A 24,680-nucleotide genomic window follows, 5' to 3' on the forward strand; every position below is an offset into this window, starting at 1 on the left:
GTTTGTTGCCAAAAGACATGGAATTTTGTGTCAGGAGAAATAGTTTTGGAGCTTTAGGACAGAGTCAACATCTTACTCATCTTTGTATCACCATTATCTACCACAGTGCCCAGCAGAGAGCAAACACATAATAAACATTTATGTTAATAAATGAATGAATTGGGACTTCCCTGGTGGCGCAGTGGTTAAGAATCCGCCTGCCAATGCAGGGGACACGGATTTGAGTCCTGGTCCAGGAAGATCCCACATGCCGCAGAGCAACTAAGCCCGTGCGCCACAACTACTGAGCCTGCGCTCTAGACCCTGAGGCCACAACTACTGAAGCCCATGTGCCCAGAGCCCGTGCTCCACAATGAGAGAAGCCACCGCAATGAGAAGCCCACACACCACAACAAAGAGGAGCCCCCACTCGCCCCCGCTCGCCCCAACTAGAGAAAGCCCACGCGCAGCAACGAAGACCCAAAACAGCCAAAAAAAAGTGAATGAATGAATGGATGGAATAGTCATCTCATGGATCCCGGTTTTAAATAACTTCCACTAATATTCCAGAATCACTTTGAAAAAAAATCCCGTTTGGATAGTTTATTCTAGTTACTTTGATGAATACTGACTGCCTCATGTATGTGGCCAGTCTTTTCAGCAGTTAAGGATTTTACCTATCAAACATTAAGAATGCCTCCAACTCCAACCCCTCCGAGAGAAAAACAAACATATGAAGATAAGTGCTTGTTCCATTTCTTGAAATGTCTATAAAATATCTCCATTGCTGCATGTTAACCTTTTCAGTGACTAACTCAGGGTTTCTCAACCTCGGCACTATTGACATTTTGGGCTGGATAATTCTCTGTCATGGAAGCTATTCTGTACATTGCAGCCCCATCACCAACTCTTCCCCCACCCCCGCCCCCCTGCCCCACTGTGACAACCCAAATGTCTCCAGACACTGCCAAGTGTTCCCTGGTGGGGGATAAAATTGCCCAGCTTGAGAATCAATGCTTTAACCCAATATTAAAAGGAGAAGAGTCATTCTCCTGCATTTTATTCAAAGCTATGGAAACAGGCGTCAAGAAAGAACGTATGTTCCACATTTCCCTTTAGCTCATTGTTGAGGACTTCAGCAGTGACAGCTCTATCTATTTGAAATGATTTGGTTCACAAATCCTCATTATTTTAGGCCAGTTTTCTCCTTGGAACAACTTTATCTTAGAAGATGCAAATTCACAAACTCTGAGCATCTTTTTACACTTACTGTGATCTTCTACAATGATTCAGCACTGAATTTCATTACAAAACATTTTTATTTAATAAATTTTATATAATATATAGACTGGCTAAAGGAACACTGTACAAATCCTTAATACAGTGTTAGCACTAACAGAAGAATTTTTATCTACTTCATTACAATATTTTTAAAAATTATCTAAGTAAAACCTACAGTAAAATAAAATGTAATAATAACCTTTATTACATCCTACCTCAAGATTCTGTCTCTGGAAAGAAAGTCTTCATTGCATCTGGAATTTACTTCTTGGTATTGAAAGAATATGCTAATAATTCTATTTCTTGATTCACGTTGGATCGTATCTATTTTCTTCCTGTTACCGCATGAGGATTTAGCATTATTTCAACATCCCCTCACGTCTGTCCTCCATATTCTCAAGATAAATATACTACAATTTTTTCTTAAATCGTCAGTGTTTAATCATGAGCCAATAGTGTACCCTGACATCCTCGTTGACATCCTCACGCTACTGTCCCCTCCCTTATTGTCCATGTGGGTCTATACTTTAAACATTCCTCTTCTTTTTTTTCATTTAATGGCATTTTGAGAGGGAGAGGAGATAAAAGCATATAGCCATCACACATTTAACAGGAAACTAAAATTATTTTTGAAAACTTATAAAAGACTACATATAAAGTCTCAAAATTTTACTGTTAAAAGGTAGAATCTCTACTTTACCCTCACCTCTTGCATTTAGCACAAATAAAAGCTAGGCACTTTTTTTGTTGTTGTTTAAGAAACAAGTGATGTTAAATAGACTTACTCTGATCATTTTGTAATATATATATAAATATCGAACCATTATGTTGTACACCTGAAACTAGTGTTATATGTCAATTATATCTCTATAAAAACATAAATAAAAGCAAAGGCAGGTTACCAGAAAGACTTCAATTCTTCCCCTTCTGTACACTTGGGACACAGTTACCATTCCTATTTCATGATAAATCTGTTCTTCTCTCTTCTGACCTTGCCGAATTTTCCTTTATCTACCTGGGACATTGAAACCTGGGAAACATCTGGCAGCCGTGCACCATGAAACTACGTGTTCTTGTTCCATGAGAAACGGTACTGTAATAAATGTTTCCTGTATCAAAAAAAAAAAAGTATAAAATCTGATTTTTAGTTTTTCATAAAAAATAATTTTTGTACCATCAATCAATAACAACCAAGAAATCAGGACCACCCAGATAACAAAAGCAAAGGACTAAAAAAAGAGACCCTATTAACATGACAGATGAAGAAGATACCAGGTGAGAAGAATCAGCTATATAACAAAGCCCACAATTTGGAAATTGTGGGAATCAAAGTCAAACAGTTAATTACCAACAAAGACAATAACAGTGCTTCTTTTGTCTTTCACGGTGAACGCACAATAAGCTCTTAATACTAAGACTGGGAAATAAACCATCTATAATCTACTGAAAAAGACCATCTGCTTCTATAAATTTTGTTCTTATACACTTGCCAAAAGAAGAGAACATATTAACAAAATAATGGGCCCTGCACTGTTAATTGCTAGGTTGTTTGCAGTTGTGCTGTTGCTATTAGAATTTAATAAGCCATTCCTTCTGCTAAATTAATAAGCAGCCAAGATTATGTAATAGCTGCTTTCAGCTGCTAATTATTTTTCCCATAATTCCCTACCCTCCCTCCCCCCAACCTCCACCTTTTCTTGGCTAGGAATACCAGAGACTGCCAATATGTCATCAGCAAGTCTCCCGTCCTCGTTTTCAGAACCACAGACCAACATCAGGAGCATAACCAATGAGCTTAAACTTGGAGGTAGTTATCTCAGGAACCTTGAGGACATGAGTTTTGTACAGAAAAAGAGAAAAGCAGCATTTGGATTCAGAGGGCGAGTTTTCATTACATCGTATTAGATATATCTTTGACTGGCTAATGGCATCTGTTTTGTGTAGTAAGGGAGAAATGGGGCATTAACATGTGCCTCTGGGGCAGGATTGGTCCCGTTGCTGAAATTTGGGCAGGGGGCCTAAAGACCTACAGAAAGCCAGCTCTGTGCTTTGTGTCGACCACTTCTTTAATACTACAGTATATACGTTTAGCATACACGTTGGTAGGAAATTTTCCAAGCAGCATAGCAGCGTTTAAAAGGGAAGGTATTCCAGAAAAAAAAAAAAAAAGGAAGGTATTGTATATTTTTATTTTGCCAAAGAAGGGCATTAAAAAAATGCCCCCAAATTCCTATTATATACTATCTTAGTTTTATAGACATTTTAACACACACAAAAAGAACCCAATCTCTAATAAAGGATTCCTTTAGATTGATTAAATTTAGCTTCCTGTAAAACTTAGCATCTCTTTTTCCCTTTGGGCCGTTAAAAAATTCGGGCGACTATGTTTGGGAACCTCTGCAAAAAGGGCATAGCTTAACAAAAGCAATTTTCTAGCTTTCTTTGTAAGAACCGAGGTGACTGGGGTAATGAATAGCAGTCGACATGAGAAACCCGTGGCTGTTCAAGCAAGGTCACTTAATCCCGTGGGGCTCCCCTTTCCTCATCTGTAAAAGATGAGTCGGACTGGATGATTCATCCATTCTTTCATTCAAAAAAATATGTACATCCATTATGTGCCAGACACAATGCTCAGCACTATGGTTCTAAACAAATCTACAATTTTATAATCCTTATCAGTCAGCTCACATTTACTAGTGGTGTTATATACTAGGCAGTGAACTAGGTTCGGATACAAAATGAAGAAAATTCAAGATGTGCTAATGGGCATATGGATGAAAGAGGGATTCCTTCTTACAGGGTTTGAGGGTGAGGCTTCATAGGAGCTGTGACATTTGAGAGCAAGGGCAAGCCAGGCAGAGCAAGTCGTCGACAAGACTAACTGGAACCCAGGCGGATGTGGGGGAGGAGAGGGGAGACTCCGTGTGAAAGAAGCGGGATCTTGAAATGAGGTGCTGTCTAGGCTTTTCAGCTGAGAACGGACAGTAACTCCTCAGGTCCGCAGCACTGAGGACGTACGAGGCAAGCCCCGGGAAGAGACACTTGCACAGCTTGGGGCGAAAAGGTGTCTAGGGCTGTAGCAGTGCGATGGGAAGCAGGGGTCGGATTCCGGACGGTTTTGAGGCAAAGTAATTGTAAAGAGCACTCTAAACGCGTGCACGAGCTCCAAGAAAGAGCTGACTTATTTTCCTCAGAGTTGCAGCACCCCCTCTCTCCCCTCACCAACATCACCAGGCATTACACCGCCCCGTCCCACCCTCTTGGGGCACGGAAAGTTATCCGAGCTCGAATGTGGTTCTTGGCAGTCCAGATCTTCCCTGCCCCGCATAGCAGGGTCAACAAAGGGCACCGCGAAACACTACCTTCTCACCACAAAACAGCCGAGACAGCTGCGCGCGCGTCCCGGTGGCACACTCAAGAGTGCGCAGGCGCGCCGGCGCCGGCAGCGGCCGCTTCCGGGTCACGTGGCCTGGCTTCCGGTTCGGACCACCCCCCCCCCCTCCCCCCCCCCCTTGGTAAAGACGCGGCCAATCGGCTTCCTCGGACTGGGCGGTCACCTGAGCTGTCTCCGGTGCCGTTGGCAACAGCCGAGCTGCGTCCCGCGCACCGCCCAGCCCGCCCCTCTGCTCGCCGCAGCCCTGGCTCCTCCCTCGTCCGGCCCCCGGGGCGGGGTCTGTCGGCTCGCCCTCCCCTAGCCGCTTAAGCCTTCACTCCGCGAACCGGGTCCTCTCCCCACAGCAACACGGCTTCTCTTCCTCAGCTCAGCGACAGGGGCTTCCCCTCAGCCGCCGCCGCTGCCGGCCGAGCCCCGCCGCGCCTGCGGCCCGCGGCCGCCGTAAGTCCCGGGAGGCGATCGGGGGCGCTGGGGACGGGGAGCGGGGAGGGAGGGTCGGGCGAGCCCCCCGCTGCCCCACGAGCGCCCCGACGACCCCACCCTGCGTCCGCCCGCCCGGCCCGCCACTGGGGCACCGCGCCTCGAAACTCACTTCTCTTCGCGTCCGCGCCCCTCTCCACTCGGCGCCGCGCCCCAGGATGCGGGGGCCAGTCTCGGACGCTGCGGCGGCCCCGCGGCACCTGTGGTTCGGAAATCGCCTCAAGTTTTGCGGGGCATTTGCGGGCGGGGTCGGCGGCCGGGGGCGACGGCGACCAAGGACCCTTGGCGCCCCCTGCGCGGCGGCGGTTGCCATTGTCTGCCCCGCTCCTTGCCTGTCACCTCGCCCGGGCTCGATCGGTCAGTGATGGAGTGCGGCCCCCCGTGGGGCGGCGGGCAGGCATCGGAGACGGCCGGACCGAGGAACGCTGGCCCCGAGCCCGTTCCGCGGCCGAGCCCATTGTTTTTAATACCAATCTCCAGGAATTGAGGTGCTCTGTGATTTGTGGCAAAATCAGAGCGTTGGTTTTTAACTAGAGGAAAGGAATACTTGTGCCTTGCGACCGGGCACCGTCCCATGTTAACATATAATTTATTTTCAAGAGAGTGAATTATCTATTCGTCATAAAAAGTGGTGGTGGGGGAGATGGGGGAGCCTGCTATAGCCTCCCTTGAGTCCTTGAGTTCCGAAAGCAAACCCCCAGCCCTCCTGGTCATCGAGATCCTGGAATACGGGTCTGTTCTTTTCCAAGTTCTGCTAACGGGTTTGCATGAAACGTTGTCCAGTTGATGCTTTACTTGCTGTCCCCTTCTAATGCCACTATCTTAACAGGACTTCTATGTGAGGCACTTTGACATCAATAAACAAATATTGTTCGTTTACTTCGTGCCAGGCATCCTTTTTAAGTGAGGTGTTTTCAGCCAATTTTAACTTTAATAAAGTTAAATTGTTGCATCGTAAATTTCTAAATATCTTGATGCCCGTTTGGATTATTACAAAAAGCGGCAATGATTTCTTAGCGAAATTTAGGGCCCATTTTATTCAAATTGATTGTATAAATTCCCCCACCCCATGTTCATGGTGTGGTGAATATTAAGAGTCAGGCTGAATCTTACTTGCAGTAACTAGTACTGGAACATACAATAGTTAAAAGAAAAAATATATATGTATCTGAATTCTACCTTTAAATTACCTTTGTAGAAACAGTGCTTATCTGTTTGCAGTTGAGAAGACCAGTTGAATTATACAAGAAGGTTTCCTTAAAAACTAAACATGTAGACTAATCATCATTTGCAGATTCCAAATAAATATATACAAAACAGTTTGTGTAAAATACACTAGAATTCAGCATCCACTCCATCTGTAGATGCTGTGTTTTTTATCGTTTTAAATGAAGTATTTCATGTAATGTGTGTAGCTCTTAGTTTGGCTTTTTAAAGGTTTTATTGTCTTAGGTAAAATTATATTAACTCACTTTATTGTGTGTATATTTATGGTGGGATTTTTAAAATGAGATAAGATACTTAAATCAGGCTTTTATTAAGAAAAATGCATTTATGGGATTTTTTTGGTTTATATTTTAGATTTTTTGTTTTGCTTAAAATATGTAAGCATAAACTGAAGAGAGCATTCTAAGTTATAGCAGTCTGTCTACAAGTAATTCGGTCTGGAACCAGGACGGCTTGTTCTGTTTAGGGTGAAAAATAGTAGATCTGTTTCTTTCAAATGCATCTAAACCAGTTGATGTCAACAATTCTCTTTTGATGCATATACATGCATTCCTATAGCACAGGTACACAATAGTTTCTTAAATTGCAAGAATTATCTTTTTCATCAGAATTTTCACTTCGCCTGTTTTTGTCCTCCTGTCCCGCCCCCCCAAACTTACGTGGAACCGGGTGGGGTGGGAGGATTTGCATCTGGTGGGAAGATCTTTCTATAAGAATTTCCTGCTATTTTAACTGGCATAGAAATATTGATGGCTACTCATCATTTGTTAGCTAAACGCCCTGTCCCCCAAAGCTTCTCTGTGCAGCATGTCATCTTAACCTTAACTTTATTGAATCAAAGTATTGTCTGTAATCTTGGTTCTGTTTATCTTAACAGATGCAGTTTATGTTGCTTTTTAGTCGTCAGGGAAAGCTTCGACTGCAGAAATGGTACGTCCCATTATCAGACAAAGAGAAGAAAAAGATCACAAGAGAACTTGTTCAAACCGTTTTAGCACGGAAACCTAAAATGTGCAGCTTTCTTGAGTGGCGAGATCTGAAGATTGTTTACAAAAGGTATATTTTGATTTATCAGGAAGGTGAAATAGAATCAAATGTCAGATCATTTATAATGTGGAAACTGCAGACTTTTGAGGGATGACATTTATAAATAATGATTAATAAAGGTATAGATGAAATAGTCTTAAGGTAAAGCTTTGTATTTTTAAGATAACTGCTGTTTTGATTTATTACCCAGGCTAAAATGTTAAAATTATGGAAATCTTTTTACACGAAATTATGTGACTGAAGGCATGAATGATACTTCATGCTTAATCATCTTTTTAGGAAATTTGAAAGAATTCATTTCTTTGCAGGGGAAAATAAGATCAGTATTTTAAATTGTGTGAGTAATTCTCTGAATTTAGATAAGCATTTACCCTCCACCACCACCTTCTCCCCACAAATCTGTAAAGTAATGACTGACATTTGACATGCCTTTTAATCTGACTTTTAGGATCTCTTACTCACTTATAAACACCTTGGATACATAGACCATTTTAGTTACAGATGTAAAAACTGGATATATACAGGATTTGTTCTTTAGGGCTTATTAATTTGAAGTACACTTGTTGCTGTGGTGGAGGTGTGATTATATCTGGTAGATAGATAATTTTGCCAAGAACAGACTTTTAAAATTTTGATGTTGCAAAATGACTCATAGGTTGGCCTTGAACACTAAGCTTTTTAAAAAATGCTATACATCTTTATTAATATCTGAAACTTTTTATACCTTAAAATAAACTTCTCAAGATTGTTCTCATAAGGTTAAAAGAAATATAATTACTTTGTTTCTTCCCCATTTCTGTTCCCTTACAAATAATTTAGTGAATTTAAGATAAGAACATTCATGCATATAAAAATTCTTTCCTGAGGGGGATGTGCAGGGAACTGACTGTATGGGCTTCGAGGAGGGTCAAAGAGAAGCCTGGGTTTTCTCTCAGTTTTCCTTTATTCCACTACAATATGAGTGGGGTTTGTAGGGGAGATGGTAGAGAAAGTCATGAAGGTTATAGGACATCTAGAACTTTAAAAATACCATAGACTTCTCTTTAGAATAGAATGAATATTAGTCATCTTTGGGTGATTTTGTATCCAGTGTTTGGTTTAGTATTTGTTGAGAAAAATCATAGCATTTTAGAGCTGGGAGATGTTTTAGAGTAATCTAGTCAAGTGATTTTTTTTTTTTAAAAAGCTTTTTGCCCCAAGGATAGAACTTTAAATGAAACAAGTGGAAGTGGAGGTGCTCGTGTGAAATCAGGACTGTGTCTCAACTCATTTGGCTTCCACCCTCTCTGTAGATGGTTCCTGAGTTTGAAAACCACTACTGTTGATCAAACTTCAGCTTTATAAAAAATGAGAATTTGGGAGAAGTGACTTGTCCAAGGTCAGTTGCTAGTGACTGCCATAGTGGCCAGAACTCAAATCTTAAGCCTGGAGGCAAAGGTTTTAAACTGGGATGAATAGAAAATTTGCATTTCTTTAAAGATCCTGTAGTTGGAGAATGGGTGGGGGGAGGGCTGAGACTGGCACCTGAGGGATCTGTTAGGAGACTGCCTCATCCGGCAGTCCTGAAGGAAGACCTCTGCTGTGGGCTCAGCAGGTGGAAGAGCTGTTCCGAGGTAAGTTTGGTAAGACTTGGTCACCGCTAGAAGCAGGGAGGGCAGTGAAAGAAGAGGAGGAGTGGTGTTATTCCATATTTCTGATTCAGTTGATGGGGTAAATGGTGAAGTAGAAGGTTGGCTTTGAGGGGCCTGTGTGACTTCCATTTGGAGATGCCTAGTTTTCTCAGGGTGGGCATAGGCATGGAAGTCTGGGGGAAAATTAGGCATAAAGCGTTAGATCACCAGCATTCAAACAGCAGGCAAAGGATAAGTATAAGGTCAGTCACATTGGGGAAGGGGAGAGAGTTTCAAAAATAAGGCCACCAGTGCCAAAGGTCGCATAAAGGTCAACTAAAGTGAAGAATATTAGATTTTACAGTGAGCATTTCACAAAATGCCCTTCATCAGAACATTTTCAGTGGAATAGTAGAGACAGAACTCTCGAAGAAATGGGGCAAAGTGTGAAGAGGTGGAGACAATAAAACAGCAGGTGTAGAGTATTTGGGGGAGCTTTGCTATGAAGGACAGAAGAGGTGATAACCACCTGTAGACAGGATTGGGGGACAGGGTTAAAAAATGGCATAAGAGACTTAAGCTTATTTCTAGATAGGGGAAGGAGTCCCCCGTGTGGAGGAGGAAAATACAAGCAAGGCAATCAGTCCCAGGAATCAAGATTCCTGTAGCTGAAGGAGATGGCCTGTCAAAAGAAAAGAAGGCACTATTTGGTGCTCTGTGCACAGCATTCAGCCCATCCATGTTGGGCCACCGCTTTTTCCGTTAAAGGCTGTAAAGGGTAATCTCACCTGACTCTGATATTTACATCAAGCGCCTATAAATAAAGGTGCACTAAAAAAAACCCCAGCTTTACTGAGATGAAATTCACATATAAAAGTTAGAATTTATAATCAGTTTTCCTCTGCATTTCCCCATTTCATACTGAAAACTCATCTAGAGTACTTAAGGACATATTTTTTTGTAGCTATGAACAGGTGATTTTTTTTTAAGAAGATGTTGGGGGTAGGTGTTTATTAATTTTTACTTTATTTATTTTTGCTGTGTTGGGTCCTCGTTTCTGTGCGAGGGCTTTCTCTAGTTGTGGCGAGCGGGGGCCACTCTTCATCGCGGTGCGCGGGCCTCTCACTATTGCGGCCTCTCGTTGCGGAGCACAGGCTCCAGATGCGCAGGCTCAGTAGTTGTGGCCCACGGGCCCAGCTGCTCCGCGGCATGTGGGATCCTCCCAGACCAGGGCTCGAACCCCCGTCCCCTGCATTAGCAGGCAGACTCCCAACCACTGCGCCACCAGGGAAGCCCCAGGTGATTTTTTTTTCCCTAGACCAGCTGGAAGAGGAGACCTTTTAAGCAAAGGAATTACCACTTAGCTGCTGAGAAATTCTGAACTAGCACTTTCGCTGTTCATACCACCAAGTGATCTTTATGTCTGCCTTCCTCAAGTTGCCTCATCCACATTCTTCATCCCTGAGCCTTTCTTTACAGTTGCCCCTCTTGGGGAGGGAGAGGTGAGAGGAGAGTAAGGTTAATATAGCTGAAAAATTAGACTGAAAGTCTGGGGACTTGAGTTCTTTTCCTTTGGCCATTAGCTAGTTTTGTGACTTTGAACAAGTCATTTTGCCTTTGTTTCCTCATCTCTAAAATAAACGCTCTTGAAGATCCCGTGAACACAGAAGACACTGTATGCGTTTTTTATTCCTATTTTGTGCAGCATGTTATGGATTAAAGTCTTAATATTAATTAAAAAATACACACCTACCAATTACGAGCTTCAGAATTTGTTGAAGAGTACTGTATTGATTTTCTTTACTAACAAAAGAATTTTTAATGACATAGCAGTAGAATATTGAGAACGGTTTGGTTACAGTCACCCACAGTCAGCTGATATTTAGCTGACTGGGGAGAAGTCATGTGTTGTGAATATAAGAATAGGCACCTTCAGATGTTCTCTGAGTGCCAGTAATTAGAGTAAGCCGTAATCTACTCTGCTAAAAATAACCAAACATACCTTTCTTCTTACTAGTCTATTATTAATTTTACTTCAGATTTAGACTTACAAATATATACTAAGAGAACAAAATGAGCTCATTATTGAATTTTTTAAAACCACTTGCTTCTGAAAATAGGGAGTATACCTCAGGTTCTCCTGGTAATCTTTTACTAAATCAAGATAACAATTTTTATTTCTCTCTTCAAAGCATGTAAAATATTGCTTTGAATATGTTTTAATTTTTGCCAGTTGCAGGATTACTTTATTTAGCACAGTTCTGGGCCATAGTTTTTAATATACAACTCAGGCTCTGGAGTCAAATCACTGTTCTGGGAAGATTACTCAATTAAGCCTGAGTCTCCTGTAAATGAAAATAATAACGGTATCTCTCTGGAAACGTTTTTTTGAGGATTAAATGGTAAATTATGCCAAGGCCTTAGGTAACATTTAGTGCCTTACTCAGAGTGAGGACTCAGTAAATGTTACCTGTTATTATGCTTCTGTTTCTTTCTTCCTTAAGCCTTCTGGAAAGAGGTGCCTTCTTATAATCCTGATAACTGGATGCTCACCTACAGTGAAGAATTCATTTAATTTGATATTAAAGTAATATTTCCGAATGACTCGTATAATCTAGGACCTTTGATTAGTGTTTAAATGCTGTTTACTTATAAGTAAAAAGCGGTACTGTGGATAAGGAGCAAGGATGGTGTAAGCATTAGATTGCTTAACAGTAGCATTGAAGAAATCTTGAAATTTAAAAAACAAATTAAATTTACCTGACGTTGCCTATTAGTAAATTCTTTCTAATGGAATTATTTAGCACTCTGTTCATAGCAGCTAGTTATGTCTGGTTTTTATCTACCATTTTTCATGTCAGCCCCTTTAATCTTTAGTTTTCTTAATTCAGAGAATCTTATGTGTCAATTGTATCAGTTTTCCCAAATTTAAGACTGTTTGAGGAGCATGGGTTAGGGAGGATGGAAGGTTGGAATATCCCATTGCCTTTTAAAGCAATAAACAAAACATAGGATAGTGCTGGGAAAGATAGGAAGCGCTTTGTTAGTAAGGTTGGAGGTGGTGCCTGTTATGTCCTTCATGATAATAAATGAACGTGTGTGAATGCCTTCTCTAAGACTGCAGGGGACCCTTTTTTTTTTCCGGTACACGGGCCTCTCACTGTTGTGGCCTCTCCCGTTGCAGAGCACAGGCTCCGGACGCGCACGCTCAGCAGCGTGTCCCCTGCATCGGCAGGCGGACTCTCAACCACTGCGCCACCAGGGAAGCCCCGAACCACCATTTAAAATAACTTAGTGAAGGACTTACCTGGTGGCGCAGTGGTTAAGAATCCGCCTGCCAATGGAGGAGACACGGGTTCGAGCCCTGGTCTGGGAAGATCCCATATGCCACGGAGCAACTAAGCCCGTGTGCCACAACTACAGAGCCTGCACTCTAGAGCCCGTGAGCCACAACTACTGAGCCCGCGTGCTGCAACTACTGAAGCCCGTGCGCCTAGAGCCCGTGCTCCGCAATAAGAGAAGCCACTGCAATGAGAAGCCCGCGCACCGCAACGAAGAGTAGCCCCCTTCCCTTTCACCCCAACTAAAGAAAGCCCACGCACAGCAACAAAGACCCAACACAGCCAAAATAAATTAATAAAGAAATAAATTTATTTTTAAAAATAAATAAAATAACTTAGTGAATGTAGAAATCAGGTAGAATGGACGTGGCAAAAAGTGCATGTGTATGACAAGGGAGTCAGTGTGGTAGAGTGGAAAAGGCCTGGAGTTAAGGTATGAAGATCAGATTTCTTGTCACAGTACAACCACTTGGCAGGCCCTTGTACTCTTGGGCCTCTTTTTTTTCCTTCCGTAATCAAGGATGCTGCTGCTTACTGTTGGAAAAATCAAATAAGAGGAAATGTTTTTAATAATATTGAAATTAATAGTGTTATGAAAATACTCATACTGAAGTTATTCTCATACTGAAGAGCAGGAATTCCTTGAATTTCAAAACTGAGATTGTGTGTGTATGTGTTTGTATGTTATTTTACATTAATGCTATGAGCAGTAATTTCCCATTGTGTTTTCTAAAAATCACTTAAATGCTCCTCTGTGAAAATTACAATGGCAACTGAGACTTGTTTAGAATGTCTTAGGTTTTCATTTTGTTTCTTTTCAAAAGCCTTAAATACATTTAAACCATTTGAAAATACTCTTTTAACCCTCCTCAAAGGACTTGGTTAGGTCATCCTTCCTTATGTATGCCTCAAGGTTGTGTTAATAACTTTTGGCTTCCTTGGATCAAGTATAACCTAGTCCCATGTGCTAGAATCCTAGTTTGGAGAATATGACTTTTCCAACCTTATTATACTTTCTTCAAGGGTAAATAACCCGAGCTTTAATTTAACAGGGTAGAACTTGGAAATTTTGAGGACATGTCTCAGTTTCCCCTGTTCTCTTTTTCTGACTTCTATGATTACTTGGAACTGTTGTTTTTTTCTTGAGGTTTATTCCATAATCCTATAAAACTCCTTTAAAAATAATTCTGTGCTGTTAGAAGTCAAGATAGTAGTTACCTTTGGGGGTGGGAAGCTGTGACCAGGAGAGATTAGAGGGGCTTCAGGGGTTCAGTAATAATTCTGTTTCTTGGTGCAGGTGCTGGTACACAAGTATGTTCACTTCGAAACTCATCAGGCTGTACATTTATGACTTGTGTTCTGCTCTGTGTGTATATTACACTTCAGTAAAATGTTCCAGAACATTGACTTAACGTTGACGGCATCTTCAATAAGTCCTTCAGTTGGAGAGTTTATTTTCTTCCCTGTTTACTTGTGGTTTGAAATAGTCAACAGTGCACTTTGTTTTAAGTAAACTTGAGAACAACCTGGGTCAATTGTGTTTTAGAATATTCTAGAAAGGAGCCTGAATGGAAGAAGAGCAAAATAAGTAACTCTTTCTTTTTTTTTTTTTGCTTGCCTGTACTTTTCAAAATTTCTTTTTGTACATTTATTACTTTTATAGTCTAGGAGAAAAATAATCTACTGTTGTAAAGAGGAAATAAACTGTATAAGCATGACATATTTTACAATAGGATATGAAAATGTATTTTAGAAAACATGATTATAGGGTAAATTTTTTTCTACATCTGTTTTTTGTTACAGATATGCCAGTCTGTATTTTTGCTGTGCTATTGAGGATCAGGACAATGAACTAATTACCCTGGAAATAATTCATCGTTATGTGGAATTACTTGACAAGTATTTTGGCAGTGTGAGTAGTATTTTGTTTTAGGAAATTGAATGCCATAGTGCTTTTTTTTTAACCTTTTCTGTAACAAGTTTATTATTTAATTATCTTGGGGATTCTGACTATTTGATAGTAACTGTGGGAGAGGGAAGGAATGGCTATTTCTTGTCAGTGTGCCTAGTGAGTTAACTGCCAGAATTGCTTGACCCCACAGACCTACTCATTTAACTATGCTGCTGAGAACAAGGTTTAAAATAGTGAAATAGAAAGGGGTCCAACTGCAAAGATTAATATACTGGAAGTGCTTAGTATAGAATTTAGATTTGGTTAGCAGTTACAATCATATTACCCAGAAATATGTATTTCAAAAGATCAGTCTTTATGAGTAAAAAATTATTAAGTTGCCCATGTTAGGAGCTTGCAGAGTCTGGTCTTCCTTAGCTTGTAGGCATTAAGATTGATTCCCTCTGGTCAGATTTTACTGACTACCTGATAGTAGGTAAGTAGGTAAGTATCTTTTACTTTCTTTGGTTTTATTTATTTATTTATTTATTTATTTATTTATTTATTTATTTATTTATTTTTGCTTTTCAGGTGTGTGAACTTGATATCATCTTTAATTTTGAGAAGGCTTATTTTATTTTGGATGAGTTTCTTTTGGGAGGAGAAGTTCAGGAAACATCCAAGAAAAATGTCCTTAAAGCAATTGAGCAGGCTGATCTACTACAGGAGGTAAGCTACTCAGAGTTCTCTTGACTGGACACTAGCATGTTTTGCTCTTGCTAGGGAAGTCTCAGTCATCTTCCCTCATTCTTACAGTTTCAGAAATTACTCTGAAGCATGCTTGGCATGTAGTGTCCATGTGCAGTTTATTGATTGGAATATGTGTCAGCCACATCGACTCAGTTATCTGTGGATGGATTGTTTACTTTGGAGATGATCTGGAGATGGCCCATTTTGGGACCCCAAAACACCAGAGTCCAAACATTTAGAGGATGGACTACTTTAAGATGGGAAAAGTAACAGTAATTTGAGAACTCTCTGTCCATTGTTCTGAATTACTTAAGATAACCCCTTTTCTCACTAGTGTGTACAATGAGGAGTTGACTGTGAGATTATGGCATTTTCATTCCAAGTTGGTTCATATTTTCACCTCATGTCCATTAAGTGCAAATGTAGCCAAGCAAATGATAGTGTTATAATTATACTTTTTGTAGAATCCTCTAGTTTTGTGTTAGCAAAACTAACTAAAAAGTATTTCTACTTCTCTATGATTTTCTTAAATAACAAACCATGTTCTGTTAAACAGCTACATTCTTGTCTTGCCTTGATATCACAAGAACCATTGATAAAACCCCTTTCCCTTTCTAACTTCCACAGTTGTCTTGGGTTAATTGTATATTTGATACTTCTGTACCTTCAATTTCTGAAGTTAAAAATTTCGTAGATAAGGCTACCTTTTCCTAAAAACTTAATGATACATTAATTCAGGTACCTAGTTGAATTATGCTTTAGTCATAATTGTGGTTTTATTCAAATAGAAAGTTTATAGCATGAGGAGAAGGAGCTAGTCAATATAAAAAAATTAGTTTTTTCATTATGGTAATTGTCTTTTTTATTATTAAAGGAAGCTTTAAATCAGAGTAAATCTTTTTCTTCATTATAACTTCTTTTTTTTTTTTTTTTTTTTTTTTTTGCGGTACGCGGGCCTCTCACTGTTGTGGTCTCACCCGTTGCGGAGCACAGGCTCCGGACGCGCAGGCTCAGCGGCCATGGCTCACGGGCCCAGCCGCTCCGCGGCATGTGGGATCTTCCCAGACCAGGGCACAAACCCGTGTCCCCTGCATCGGCAGGCGGACTCTCAACCACTGCGCCACCAGGGAAGCCCCCATTATAACTTCTTAACTGTTGGCCTCAGTCAGGAGAGTGGGGAGCTCTCGGTAATCCCTCTGCATCAGTCACTGACTAGGTCGGTTGTGGGGATTGTTTGAAGTTGGGATGACATCATCTGGAACATTCATAAGTTAAATATGAGACAATGCTTTGTACATTTAATTATCTTGAGTTACCAAAACAGAGGTTAAGGTGCCTGCACAAGTGAAGTATTTTGTTGACAGCCCTAATGGCATCTGCTGTTCAGTAGTGAAATGAGCACAGCCCTTTTTCCATGTGTGTATGGTTTGCCACAGTTGTTTATTAATTGATTGTATACATGTCATTCGAAGATTTTCTTTTTAAATGTCAGATGTGCCGACTACAAGTTCATATTCTACTGTTGTAAAATTGCTTTAAAGTTAGCACCTCCTTATTTTGCTGTTCACTAACCAGACTTTTCTAAAAATTAGGTCAAGACCAGGGTCAGAAATTGGGAATTTTTCTTTCTTTTTTTTTTTTGGCCGTGCCTTGCAGCATGTGGGATCTTAGTTCCCTTACCAGGGATCAAACCCATGTCCCCTGCATTGAAAGCGCAGGGTCTTAACCCCTGGATTGCCAGTGCAGTCTGGGAGTTTTTCATATTTGTTCCTTCCCTTGATCACTTTTATATTTCATTATTATGGAACTATATTCGGTTCTATCAGATCCTGGTCCAAGTTCTTTGTCATTTCCTGATTAATTACGTATGCCTTGAAACATTTCTAAAGTTGTTGAAGTTCAGCTTTTAATTTTAATATTTTTTTCTGGAGAGTAATGTTTAGGGCATTGACGTCTCTTGTGTCTGGATTGTTTTTTAAACCCTACTGGGAAATCGCTATACACTTTACAATATGACGAATATGCTAAGTTTACTTTATAGCATGTATTGAGTAATATACTAGAGGATCCAGAAGTTATTACAGGTACACGTTTGTTTGTAAATGTGTACATGTGTGTGTATCTCCCCTATAAAAGTATTTTAATAAGAAGTACTGTCTCTTTTTTTGAAGTAGTATTTTTATATCTCTAATTGGGAAAAGTAGGAATGGAGAGAGAAGCATAGGATGTCCTTAGTTCCATGTAAAATTCTCCTTACCCCATCTCACCCTAGTTTAAAAAAAAAAAACCTGACTACTGTTAATTACAGTTCTTTGTCTTTAGAAGAGAGCTTTGGCCCTATTTCTCATCTGTGACTACATTGTTTTGTACATAAACCAAATTGATACTATATTAAGACATTTTCTATTCAATGGTCCAGGTGAACCATCTTTCTTAATTTAGCCATTCAGGTCTTGAGGAGGCAGAACGTGGCTGGTCCATTCTGAATTTAGAGTGAGGTTAAGGCCTTTATGAAACCAAGCTAGAGTCTGTATGGGGCAGTTAAGCTTCATTCAGGTTATTCTGTTCAGGTTAACTTGTTTATTCAGGTTATTCACCAATACTGTCATAAGAAATCCAGGATGATAAGATGTTTGTTTCCTACAATAGAGTCATTTATATGTTGATACATGATACAAGTTTACATCTCTGGGAGAGTATTTGAATATTATGTTCATAAAATAGGTGATAGAATAAGATGAGAAAAAGCATTCTACAAACTGCTGAAAAAGATTTGTCTGGGCACAATGATAGCAAAAAAGAACTATGATGATAGCTAATGCTTATTGAGCAGTTAGATGTGAGGCATCCTATGCTAATCATCAGGATTTCCTGAGAAGGTCACAAGAGCCTTTTGTTTTTGTTTTTTTGTGGTACGCGGGCCTCTCACTGTTGTGGCCTCTCCCGTTGCGGGAGCACAGGCTCCGGACGCGCAGGCTCAGCGGCCATGGCTCACGGGCCCAGCCGCTCCGCGGCATGTGGGACTGGAACACAAACCCGTGTCCCCTGCATCGGCAGGCAGACTCTCAACCACTGCGCCACCAGGGAAGCCCCCACGAGAGCCTTTTTAACCAAAGAAGAAACAGAGGCTCTAGAGGCTCGGTGAAGTTCCAATGACTGGTCCTAGGTAGCAGTTGGCAAAACCAGGATTGTAAACCCAGATCTGCTAGACTCCAGAGCTGTATGAAATCTTAACCACTGTGCTCTGTCCGCCCCAACCCCCATTTGTGTATTTTCTTGGTATGTTTTAAACATTCTGTTTTAGACACCAACTTCTGTATGTCTCAGTAATATAGTAAAGAAATCCATAATTCTCCTGGAGGTTTCTCTATGTTGAACAAAGTAGGTTTCCTAAGACTGATGCTATCCTTTACTTTTTAGACTGGAAATTTTCATTGTCCAAGTTATCAATAGTTGGAATTTATTAATTGGCTATATAGATATAAATAGTATTTTTCAAATCATTTCTTGTTGGATTTATCAAAATGCCTAGATCTATAGTAGCTTTTTTGGTCTTATAATTTAGGGTATAATATTCACTTAGTCTATGTCATGAAATGATTTTGCTTCCAAAATTGTAAATATAGCTGTAAAGACACTTATCTAAATGCAGTCTTAAATTTGTAGAAGTCCTAATTAATTGATCTTAATCTAGTTTTTCATATATTGTGATTTTTTTTTCTTTTTCTATTTAGTGTCAGGTCTTTTACTTGAATTGATTTTTTCTAAACACCAAAGATGACTTTGAATTTATATTGAAAATATCTGTTGGCTTAAAGATATATGCAAAGCACAAAATAATTTTGGTTTTAATCCTTTTTTAATCTGTGAAATACACATTTCTATCCTTAAGAATGTTTATTTTCTTTAGAAAAATTTCTTTAAAATGTCCTTTTTACTCAATTTGTGTAAATGTCATATAGTTTGTTTAGATAGTCCTTCATTTTATAGGCAAACAGGGTTAGAAAGTCAGTGCATAAAGTAGATTTTCTATTAGCATTTTATAGTCAGTAATGAGAACATAACATAAATGTGTATCTGAATAATAATTACTAAAATATCAGATATTATGATTAAATAATAAAGATGTCTTGTTTTACTTAATTACTTGGTAAGGAAGGGTTACAATTTTGATATTTCTAGACCAAACTCTATGTTAATTCCTTTTGGTATTCTGTTGTATGAATACATAATTAGATTTGGGGGTAAAGCCCAGAATAATTGGTCTGTTATCCAATTTTTAACATTTGACCGTTGGAATTTAAAACATATTTTCTTAACATGCCACTCGTACTTAACTTGATTCTTAAATTATTAAAGTGCAACATGCTGAGATTACTAAATTGACATTTTTTATTTGCAATACTTGGAACATTTTCCCCAGCACCAATTAAATACCTATTTTAAGCTAGATTTTTTTGGAGGGAGGGCATGGGGTAGCAGTACAGTTGGATTTATTTTATAAACATTACATATAATGACAAAGGAAATATAGAGTGCATTTTCTTTGTGAAGTCAGGCACTTACCAGTTTTTCTCTGCTCCTTAATTTTATAGAGCCAGAATGAAGAATGGGGAGGTTTGTCTGAGGATATCTTATGATAAAGAGCAGTCTAAGGCTTTAGTCCCTTTGACCCCCACCTTATTTATTGGTAACTACTAAATTTACCATTTTCGTGGCATGGATAAAATGGGGTGTTATGCCAAAACTGTTGCACGTGAGATGATTTCAAGTCCTTGCTTGATCTGTGAAGATCAAATAGTTAAATACTGGGTGTTGGGCTTTAACCCTCAGCGGTAGATGCATGATGGTGTTGATCAGTGCTTTGAGATGTGTCAACCTTTTTTTTTATACTAACAGCATCATTTTCAAATTCATGGGGGTTTTCCTTTTGAGCTTTGTTTGCTGTTGGTATTGTTTCTCACTAAAGTAATCTGAGAAATGAAAAATAAGTGAGGTACCAAAAGCAAGCATTACACTCATGAATTTGCTTCTACTTCAAGGTGGTCCACTTTATGAATAGATTTATTGGATTTACAGTTGTTAATTTGCCTCATCTAGAAAGTGGTACTCTATGGAGAATTAGTGCTGCTAAAATTGATTTGTTTTAGTGCTGGGCCTGCATGATACATCTTAGTACTATACATCTTTGTGGAAGTAGTAATTAATAAATCTCTTGGACTGCATAAAAATGGAAAGGTAAGAATCTTAAGAGAAAAAGTGATTTCTTTAAAAATGAATCTTTTGTAACTTAAAAGTATTTTAAGTAAGTAAGTACTTATTGAAGTATTTAATAACATGCCTTTTAATAAGTTTGGGGGTTTTTTTTAATTAAAATCTTGCTCATTAAGAATATTTGGGCTTTGGGCAAGGTAGTCAAACTCAAGAATAAAGAATATCTTAACATTGTTTTAAAACAGATGCTTTAAAATATATACAGTAATATAACAGCAAAAAGCATTTTGATAAAAATCCTCTTAGGATTGGCTTTAATAAGACAAGCTCCTGTAATTCCTTTGTAATTACCACTGTTTGTATTAAAACCTTTAAGCCTAAACCTTCTTCTTTTCAATTGGGTAAAAGTTAACAAGGCTATATATATAATCTTTTACGCCAGCATATTTTAAATTTTTTTTTTTTTTTTTTTTTTTTTTTTTTTGCGGTACGCGGGCCTCTCACTGCTGTAGCCTCTCCCGTTGCGGAGCACAGGCTCCAGACTCACAGGCTCAGCGGCCATGGCTCACGGGCCCAGCCGCTCCACGGCTTGTGGGATCTTCCCAGACCGGGGCACGAACCCGTGTCCCCTGCATCGGCAGGCAGACTCTCAACCACTGCGCCACCAGGGAAGCCCTATTTTATCTTTTTATGAGTAAACTTGATTGGGGTCTGCTAGAACAAATTCTGGATAAGTGAGGTTTAGTTACATTAATGCTTGAAATAGAAAATACAGAAGGGTAGATACAGAGAAAACAGAAGGTGGAACAAATCTTGCCTTTCACTTTGCATTTAATAAGAAACAGTTTGGCCAATGCCCTTGGTCACTGGTTTTTAGGTTGTAATCATTTTGCTGTATGTTTGTTTTTTGAACTCTTTTTCTTTGTTTGCTTTTCAGAATTTTGAGGATTTCCCCCTTGCTGTTTCATTTTAATTCATTTTGAGTCCACTGTTGCTACTCTGGTCTGTTTGTAATAATGAAAAGTTGGAATAACTTAAAATATTCAGTAACTGTAAATGTGATTTTCAAAAGTATTTGACAAGAAGCCACAGTAATAAATGCAATTTTATATCACAATAGTTACATAAACCAAAAAAATTTTTGGTTAAATAATATATACTTACTTATATTTCTTATTTTATAGTCTCATGTTTTCTATTCTATTCTTTTTTTCAATGCTGGTCCTGATCCACTAAGTTGATTGCATGAGCCCTAGGATTGGGACCTGCACAGGAACCTGCAAAGATCATATTCCTAGCTGCTGGTGGTGGTTTTATGTGTTTATTTATTTATTTATTGAAGTAAGTTGACGTGATTTTTTTTCTTTAAAAAGTACTTTCTGAAAAATTGCAGGGTTTGAGTTCTTTTTTCCCCTATTGAGACATTCTTTTTTCTTTTATTGTTTCCTCTGCTGTCTTTTTTTTTAAATAAAAATTCCCATTATAGGAAAATTAACAAATACAGGCAAGCACACGAGAACATAATTTTACCCACCAGCCAGAGACAATTTATTGTGGTTCTCAACTAGGGTTGGGGGTGGGGAAGTTGTGCCTCCTCAGGGGACATTGGGCAATGTCTGAACACATTTTTGATTGTCACTGCTAGCCGTGAGGTGCTACTGGCATCTAGTAGGTAAAGATCAAGGACGCACTGTTAAAGAACCAGCAGTGCCCATAACGGCCCTCTCAGAATAAGAAATTATCCGGCCTCAAGTGTCAACAGTGCCAAGGTCCAGAAACCCTGGTTTAATTTAACATCATGTAATATATAAAATTTTCATTTATAGATTCCATTTACATTTATGGACTGCTACATCTTTTCAATATAATGTATAGTCCAGATTATAAATGACTGGCTGAATCAAAAGTAGAAGGGGAAAAAAAACCCTAAAAATTTCGAAAGAAGGAGAAATGTGCTCAAGTAAATGGCTATAAAAATCACCTCTGTGATCCACCAAAATTACTTTTACTTGATAACCAGAGATAGCCCGTAGCAAAACTTATGGGATGTCACTATATAATTTAATTTCCTCAGCAACAACCAAATCTGTTAACATCTATTAAGGTAATTGAGTTTTTGCCTGAAAACAGAATTGAGCATACCCTGCAGGCAGTTAGAACACTTGAATTTTCTGCTGATTTCCCTATCCACCTTAGGGATTTGATAATTCCTTAAGAGAGGAATAGTTTAAATGACCAGAATTTACATATATAGACTTATGTTGTACCTGTAGACATTTTTGTTGTTTTTCTTTTATACCCTATTAGCGTTAAAGAATTTACTTAGTAAAGATATTTAGAGTTTGAATATTTGAAATTCAGTGATTCCAAGAAATCTTTTCTATTTTGAAAATCCTGATTAAGTTTAGGGCATTTCAAGTTATGATCCTAATGGAAGAACAGGGCAAATACAATGCAACTACCCTAAAATGTGCTTAAAACTATTTCTTTATAGTTTAAAGTTATATTAGCTAGGTTAATTATTCTGCTTCTTTATTAAAAAAGTACAATTAACTGCCGGAGAAAGTAATTTCTCTTTACTATTTTATCACTAACGGGTTTTAGAGCAGGGTTTTAGGAAATGTAGTTAAGTTTTCCTCATTATTATTTTTAAGACAAATGTAATAGAAGTAGACCAACAGCACAACAGAATAAGACAGCAGGAGATATGAATAAGTAATCCACAGATGAAAGAAAAAACACATGGTCCTTTGACTAAGGGAATGTAAATTAAAATATCAGTTAGCTTTTTTTTTTTGGTTTCTTGGATTGGCAAAGAATAATTGTTTGCTTCTTATGAACGCATAAATTTGTATTCCATTTTGAAGGATTAGTTTAGTGATATCTATTAACAGTTAAATGTGTACACCTTTGCCCCATTAGTTATACTGGAAGGAATTTTATCCAACAGAAATATACAAATGCAGCAAGACACATGCTCAGTATAATATTGAGCCATTGGAACCTAACCAAATGTCCATCAATGGGAAATAGGTTAAGAAAATTACAGTACAACCATACATGAAACTGTTAACCTGGCTTTGAAAGAAATGAGATCAATTTCTATGTAATGATATGGAAAGATACGCATCAAGTAAGAAAAGATCTAGGAGTAGGACATTAACAGTATTACCTCTGAAGATATTTGAGGTCCCTCCCTCCTGTTTTCTAGAAGTGTAAGACATGTACTTTAAGTATAATTTTTTTTAATTTATAAATTTTTTAAAAAGACAAAATGCTGCTCTGTGAATGGAAGACTACATTGTGTTGTTCCTTTAGTTGAAACTAGAGTAGAATTTGCTAAAAAGGAAGTTTCAGCAGGTAAAGTGAAGCACTTATGTTCTTTTGGCCATTTTAACACTAACCATCTGGAACAACCATATTGCTCTTGCCACATTGCTAACTTAATGTAAAAAAATCGCTCGATTTTCCTAGTGCCTCACAAGTGCTTTTGTAATAAGACACCGTGAGCCCTTTCATCTAAAAGGTACCTTATAAAGTGCTCTCATTTCTTCTCTTTTTATTCATTGCTAAAAAGAGATCTTAGTGCATTTGGATACTCTGCAGCCCTTTGGTCTTTAGCTCAAGAATTAGAGTTCCAGAGTTGAGAATAAGGACTTTGCCACAGTATCCAGTGAGGGGCAATAAAAAGGACCATTGTATTCTAGAACATGAAGGACAAAGGATACAGTTCAAGGAATAAGTGAAGCCCCTTCAAGAAAAACTGAAGTAGAGCAGTAACTACAAATTACACTTTCTTATATATATTTTTAATTAAATGTACATTATTTCTCTTTGACTACATAGTGTACCAGAAAGAAAAATCAGGACACTAGGTTTTCAGTTTTGGATCCAATACCACTAGTTTATTTAAGCACTTCTCATTTCAACAAGACTTAAGCCTTCAGATAATTACTTGCTTACCAGTTTTCATTATAGTTTATCAGATCATTTTACTTTTGAGTCATTGGCCTAGTATAGTGAATATCTGGGAATTTTTAAGGTAATGAGGTTTGTCTTAGGAACGTAGGTGGTTTTGAGAACAGGTGTAACTTAATTCCTTTCTGCTGTGTTTGTTGTCCTACACTTCCCACTACATCTGGTCCTTTTTGTAGGGGATTAAGAAAAAGATTATTCTTAGTATGGAGGAAAGTTGAACATGCATGTATACTGAGAAGAGGAGCTAATGGAGAGAGCGATGAAAAACAGGAATGGAATAATGGGAAAAGTATATGCGGAGGGTGAATAGGAATGGAATCAAAAGCATTGGTCTTGAGTAAGGTGAGTCTTCTCCCTCCTCTGTTTTGAGGAGATGAACGGGTTAAAGATGTAAATTTTTTTTTTTTTCCTCATGAGTTGGATGAGTTGAGAAACTACATCTAGAAGAGAGCTGCAGGGACTGAGGAGAAAGAAGAGGTAGATAACTT

General features: G+C 38.8%; 1 protein-coding gene across 4 annotated transcripts in view; it reads left to right on the forward strand.

Moving 5' to 3' along the window:
- Positions 1-4,974: 4,974 nt before the first annotated feature.
- Positions 4,975-24,680, forward strand: part of AP1S2 (adaptor related protein complex 1 subunit sigma 2) — a 28,913-nt gene continuing 9,207 nt past the window's right edge. For 2 of the 4 annotated variants that reach the window (XM_060001800.1, XM_060001802.1), the window contains exons 1-4: positions 4,975-5,095; positions 7,239-7,417; positions 14,163-14,271; positions 14,842-14,979. In XM_060001800.1, the coding sequence (XP_059857783.1) occupies positions 7,239-7,417; positions 14,163-14,271; positions 14,842-14,979 (426 nt within the window). In that variant the 5' untranslated portion in view covers positions 4,975-5,095. Of the gene's footprint in view, positions 5,096-7,238; positions 7,418-14,162; positions 14,272-14,841; positions 14,980-19,595; positions 19,787-21,151; positions 21,212-24,680 lie in introns of those variants that run through there. The other 2 variants (XM_060001803.1, XM_060001801.1) reach the window with 2 other exon arrangements.

The sequence above is a fragment of the Delphinus delphis genome, chromosome X (genome assembly GCF_949987515.2).
Source record: "Delphinus delphis chromosome X, mDelDel1.2, whole genome shotgun sequence".
NCBI lineage: Eukaryota > Metazoa > Chordata > Mammalia > Artiodactyla > Delphinidae > Delphinus > Delphinus delphis.